The 6000-nt window shown below is 65.0% G+C and overlaps 1 protein-coding gene across 1 annotated transcript in view; it reads right to left on the reverse strand.

Moving 5' to 3' along the window:
- The window catches only part of MYBPH (myosin binding protein H), a 9064-nt gene extending 3476 nt beyond the window's left edge, over nt 1–5588 (reverse strand). Inside the window, exons 1-6 of the mRNA XM_079763837.1 lie at nt 4309–5588; nt 4092–4226; nt 3377–3544; nt 1100–1188; nt 625–820; nt 308–447 (exon numbers count right to left, since the gene is read on the reverse strand). Coding sequence (XP_079619963.1) covers nt 308–447; nt 625–820; nt 1100–1188; nt 3377–3544; nt 4092–4226; nt 4309–4639 — 1059 coding nt within the window. The 5' untranslated portion in view covers nt 4640–5588. The remainder of the gene's footprint in view (nt 1–307; nt 448–624; nt 821–1099; nt 1189–3376; nt 3545–4091; nt 4227–4308) is intronic.
- Between the last annotated feature and the right edge of the window lie 412 nt (nt 5589–6000).

Below are 6000 nucleotides of genomic sequence, written 5' to 3' on the forward strand. Positions count from 1 at the left end.
CCTTGGGCCTGAGGGACTTTCACTTGGGAGGAGGGGCCTCTGGGTCATTCTGGGTCATTCGGGTGACCTCTCTGGGGTCCTCAGAGAGCATCCTCCCCCCCTCTTCCCCCCGCAGTCTTCACTAGGGGGGGGGGGGGAACGAGGCCCAGAGAGGACAGGGATCTTGCCAAAAGCCTCGGGGGGAGTCAGGCTGGTGGCGGGCGGACCTGGACTCAGTCCCCGATCTCAGTGGGCTGGCCCCCCCCTACCTCGTCCACTTCCTCCCTCGCCCACTCACACCTCCCACCCCGGTGGCCCAGAGCCTCACCTGTGTCTTCTTGTCCGCCTTCTGCACCGTGTAGCCCAGGAGCTCAGTGTTGCCGGTGTCCTGGGGCGGCGTCCATTCGAGGGCCACATTGCAGCCCCAGACATCCACGAGCCGGATGCTGCTGGGCGGGTTGGGCTTCTCTGCAGGACCAGTGTCAGGGGGAGTGAGGGGGAGGGCTGGGCTGGCCGGACAACCCCCACCCCCAGGATCTTGCTCCTATCGCACTCCCCTGGCCTGACCCCATGAGCGTCAGCTGCGGTGTAGGAGGTGGGGGTGTCTAGGCCACGGCGAGGCACGCTGCCTCCCCCGCCCCATACCAATGACCAGGATGTTGATGGCCGCCCGGGCCTCCAGGGTTTCCAGCCGCACAGTGAGCTCGTAGCAGCCTGAGTCTGAACGCTGGGCCGAGCGGATGAAGAGGATGGAGTCCTGGTCTCCGGTGCGCACGCTCACTCTCTTGCTGTCCAAAGCTTGGCCATTGTGGGTCCACGAGACTTGAGGCTTGGGATTCCCCTGGGAGGGAGGAGCCCTCAGGGTGTGCAGGGAGGTGCCAGCACCCTACAGCCACCCCATGCTGGGGTCTCTGGAGCTGTGTGCAGGGAGCTTTCCCCACCAGTCCTCCCAGCAGGGGCAGCAGAGCTGCCTCATCTTGGACAAGGTGCAGGAGGGGGGCATCTGGGAGTCCCAGGCAGACCCCCACAGAGATCCTGACATCTCCTGGGCTCTTCTGACCACCCCAGAGGGGCCCTGATCTCCACCCAAGCTGGTACCCTGATCTCCACACACACGAACCTGGAAGGGAATCTGCAGGTTGACCATCTCTCCCACCTGGCGGGTGTAGGTCTGACGCAGGTGGCGGGGCACACGGATCTTGGGGGCCTCTGCATCAAAGTGAGAGTCAGCTCACACAGCAGCGGGCTGCTGATTGGCGAGGCCTGTGGGCTGGGCAGGAGGGCTCTTGGGTGTGTTGTGGGGCCATCTTGTGGGATGAATGAAGCTTGCTCCTGAAATCGAGGGGCCCCAACCCCCCTAAAGCCCTGGGGGAACTAAGCCAGAAAGTCCCAGGAGGGCAGGGCCTCCATGGTGTGGGTGGAGAAGCATCCGGATTCCCTAGGCTCCTGGGCCCTGCTGGCTGGGATTCTCCTGCAGCCCCAGATTCCTGGGTCCAGATGTCGGGGATCCTCACCCACCGGCCTGCATTCCAGAAAGGGGGCACAGCCTAGGCTCCCGAACCCAGCCCCCTCCCCCCCAAGAGCACATGACCTTCCAAGAGACCCAAGTGCCCGTGCTCTGCCTCCTGGTCACGTGGAGGGTTAGGAGGTCTCCTTCCTAAAAGACGCCAGAGCAGACAATTCCCTTCTTCTCTGCCCCCCCCCCCACACACACACACACGCACACACCGTCCAGTCTCTCTTTCGGGAAGCCTCTCTGGAATCTGGCGAGGACAGGACACCAGGGTCCTTACCAACTCCCAACCAGGTGCAGCTTGGCACCACGGGCATTCCCGCACCGCGGGCATTCCCACACCACGGGCATTCCCGCACCACGGGCATTCCTGCACCACGGGCATTCCTGCACCACAGGCATTCCCAGGGGAGCAGTGCAGCCAAGCCGCTGCCCCGGGCGGGGGTGGATGGTGGCTGAGGCTTCTGGGTGGACAGGTGGCAGCAGTTGGTGGCTCTCAGGGCGGAGGGAGGAGACAGGGAGAAGGAACACTGTGTCTCCGAGGATTAGCTGTGTGGGCACTTGGCTCTGGGAGCTTCGGGGTGGAATGCTTGGCAGCTGCAGGTGGCCCAGGAGGGACAGCTGAGCAGCTGAGGAACCTGGACAGGCCCCCGCCCTGCCCTGCCCACCAGGAGGGCTGGCTGGTCCCTGTTTGTTCACAGTCTCTCCCCTCTTCTCTCCAGGAAATCCCCTTCTCGGCTGCCAGAGGAATTCTAGCGGAGTAGCAGGGGCCGAGGCTGGCTGTCAGCGCTGGGCTTCGGGCGAGAGCCGAGCTCCCTGGGGCCCCAGGACAGGCCCCGGGCCCTCCCTACCGGTCTCTGTGTCTGCGCTGCAGAGTCAAAGGCTGGGAGCACCCTTGGGTTCTGCAAACCAGGGCGAACATTTCTGCTCCCTGGAGGCAGGAGAGGTCCTGTGTGGAGTCAGGTTCTGGGAGGGGCTGCCCCGGAGGCTGGGTCTCCTGAGTCCCTGACGCTGGGGCCCAGCTTGACAGCCAAGGATTCTAAGTTGCCGTGGTTACATCTCCCGGGCCCTGGAGCTGAGATTATCTCCTTGAACCCAAACCTGACCCTCCTGTGGCCGTGAAAAGCCCCGTTTCTGGAGGCCTTGCTCAGACCTGTGGGTCCCCCTCTGAGGCTGGAGGCGCGGAGCAAGGACGGAGGTGAGGAGGCCTCAGTCACCTGCTGGCCTTGTCTCTCCTCACTGCGCCCTGGGCTGTCCCCAGAGACCTTGGATCCGAAGGAATGACTCACGGCCGTGAACAGACTGAAACCTGACCGGCTCTGGCAGGGAACAGGGGTAGGCTTGAGGCTGGTGCACCCCACAAATAGAAATCTTAGCAAGGGAAACAGCTGGGTCCCCAGGGTGGTGTTCCCTCTGGGGATGGAGAAATCGTCATGGGCCGTTTGAGGGCCCTGTCTTCCTCCCACCAGAGACCTGGACCCCATGGGAGCCCTGGAGCCCAGGCCAGAGGAATGAGCAGGGATGAGCAGGGGTGAGCTTTCCTGGCTCTCGGGGGAAGACTAGACAGGAGGACGGCAGAAGGAGTCTAGCATTGGGACCTGAGGCAGGTGACGTGGGGAGCCTGAGCCTTCATCCTTGGGTCAGGAAACCCTTTTCCCAAGGCTTGGGCGATGGGCCCTCAGAGAAATGGGCTCCTGGACCTTCAGAGGGTCATTGCTGCTGGGAACCTGGAACTGTCTAAAGGCAAGATGGCGGCAGCACGTGGCTTGCGCCCGCGTGATAGGGACGGGAATGACTGCCTGTCCCCTCTGCCCATCGGCCCCAATTTCTCCATCCATCCCATGAGTGCCTGGGACGGGCTGGGCATGGGACGCAAGGCCTCACCGATGATCTCCCGGATGTGGATGGGCTGGTCCAGCGTCGCGGGGGGGCCTGCCCCTGCAAGGCTCATGGCGGCCACGCGCAGGAAGAACTTGTCTCCCGGGGCCAGGTTCCGCACGGTCTGCTGGGTCACCATCATGGGCCGGGCGTTCACGGGCACCCATTCCGAGGCTGAGGAGGGATGGCCATGGGCACCCTTCCCGCCGAGGAGCTGGGCCTCGTCCCCCTTCCTCCCGTTCCCGGCCCCTCGTGTCTGTGGCGTTGAGGACACCTGATGGAGGAGCCGGGGTGAGTGGCCAGAGGGGGTTCTCCGGCTCAGAGGGTGGGCACAGTGGCTAAGTCGCACAGCAAGGTGGGGTCAGAGACCGAGGCCAGGCCGAACGTGGCTGCCGTGGAGGTGGAAACAGGAACGTGTCCCATTTCTCCTCACCATCTCCAACTCTCCCTCCACCCCCAGCTCCTCTGCTCTGCCTCCTGCTTGCCCTCCCCCCGCGGGGTCTTCAGAGAGGCGGCCCCTCCCTCCCTTCTCCGCAGAGCAGTGCCCCCGTCCCCATCCTGTGTGCTGCCACTCAGGGGCTCCCTGGAGCTGGGGGACAAGCGCTTCCTGGGGACATGCCGACCCCCCTGCCACTTCGCCTCTCCCTGCACTGAGTGGAGTCTGGGGCTCGCGGCCCCCAAGCCCACTCCCTGGTGCACGCAGGCTTCGCCCAGAGCTCACCTCCCTCCTTGCGAAGCTCCAGCATGTAGCCTTGGAGGCCCTGACTCCCCAGCCTCTCTGGAGGCTCCCAGCTCACGGTCACCGAGCTGTCGCTCACGTCCTCGATGGTCAGCTGCAGGGGGGCACTGGGCACGTCTGCGGGAGAAGAGGGGAAAGGTCAGGTGGGTGGCTCAGAGCCCCCTATCCTCGGCCATGCCTGCCTCCCTCCTTGGGTTACCTTCACTTCGAGGTGCAGGCTTAGTGGCTTCGGGGGCAGGAGCCTCAGGGGTCGCCGTGGGAGCCTGCTCCTCCCCCGTGGGCTCCGGTGCTGCCCCTTGTCCAGAGGGCCCCGTGGGCCCCGTGGGCATCTCGGAGGCGGGCTCCTCCGGACCATGGTCAGGGGCCTCCGGGGCCGCGGGGGCAGGAGCCTCAGGGGTTGCCGTGGGAGCCTGTTCCTCGCCCGTGGGCGCCGACGCTGCCCCTTCTCCTGAGGGCCCCGTGGGCACCTTGGGCACCTCGGAGGCGGCCTCCTCCGGACCATAGTCAGGGGCCTGCGAGGTCGCTGTCATTGCCGGGCTGGCTGTGGTCAGGCTGAGAGTGCCGAGGTCAGCGTGGAGGGTCTGGCCTCCAGGGTGCTGGGACACCTAGGGCCAGGCTTATATAGGCAGGCTGCCCCACCCCCAGCCAGATGGCTCCCAGCTGTGGGGTCAGGCCAGGTGGGGGCTGGGAGTGGGGAGGCGCCCAGGCCAGGAATAGCTCTGGGGGAGGAACGGAGGGTCCCTTGAGAGGGCACTGTGTCGTCCATCACCCGGGTTGGCTCCCAGCAGCCGGGGTGCTGGTGCCCAGATGGGAGGAAGGCACAGATGGGTGAGACAGGACGCTGGCAGTGGCCTGTGCCAGGGGTCAGGGCGGTGGCAATGAGCGTCCATCTGGAGGGTGAACCCAGCTCAGGCCACCTTGGCCTCCCGGGGGTCACGTGTGCCCAGGCTCCGGAGCCCGGGGCTGGGGCCCAGACCGCCCGAAATAGCCTCCCCGGGGAGCCGTGCCCCTGCCCTCCCTGCCCGGGGGTCTCCCTTGTGTGGTGTGCAGCCGAGGGCCCTAGAGAGGGAGGAGTTGGGGTGCCAAGGTGGGCCTCTCAGCAACGGGATCCCAGGAAGGGCGTCCAGGGCCCCTGTTACTGCCTCTCTGAGGTGCTGGCAGGACCCTCTTGGGGCCTCCGCTGCCCCCCCTATCACAGCGCAGCTGACAGACCCCCAGCCCTGGGGTGGGTTCATGTCAGTAAGGCAGGCGTGGGAAGGACCATGGAGGAAGCCCGCCCTTGGAACCTTCTAGACGCTTCAAAGCAGGGCCTGGCGTGGCATTGGCAGGGGAGGAAATGAGGCAGGTACGTGTTTCCATTCCCTGGTTCATTCATCCACGAACATGTCAGATTGGTGACCATCTAATGATCCGGACACTGGGTGTCAGGGAGACGAGACACGAGCTCCCACTGCTGCTGGGCGTGTGGGCGGAGGAATCCCTGGGCGTGTGGGCGGAGGAATCACTGGGACGTGAGATGGGACCGAGCACAGTGCAAAAATCACACACTCCATGCCCCTCGGTGCCACCCCGAGGCTCTCGGGAGACAACCCTGCAGGAAACGTCCCCACAGGATCATGCGCCACAGCGGGCACCTCGGCAGAGAGCTGGCCCAGCAGTGGGGTGCGTAGGTGACAGAGTGAGTCCGCACCCACAAAGCCCAAGGGTGTCATCCCACCCACATGACATGCAAACGCAGACGGCGACAGGCTCTCTGCTCCAGGGGCGTCCCCCGGTGGCGAGACCACGAGGAAGCCAGGATGTGGCTGCCCGAGCGGAGTTTCAGGAGCATTACTGAGGTCTCATTTCCTGTCCTGGGTGGTGGCTACACAAGTCTTCACTATGTAGCAAT

Source organism: Cnephaeus nilssonii, assembly GCF_951640355.1.
Source record: "Cnephaeus nilssonii genome assembly, chromosome: 23".
Taxonomy (NCBI): domain Eukaryota; kingdom Metazoa; phylum Chordata; class Mammalia; order Chiroptera; family Vespertilionidae; genus Cnephaeus; species Cnephaeus nilssonii.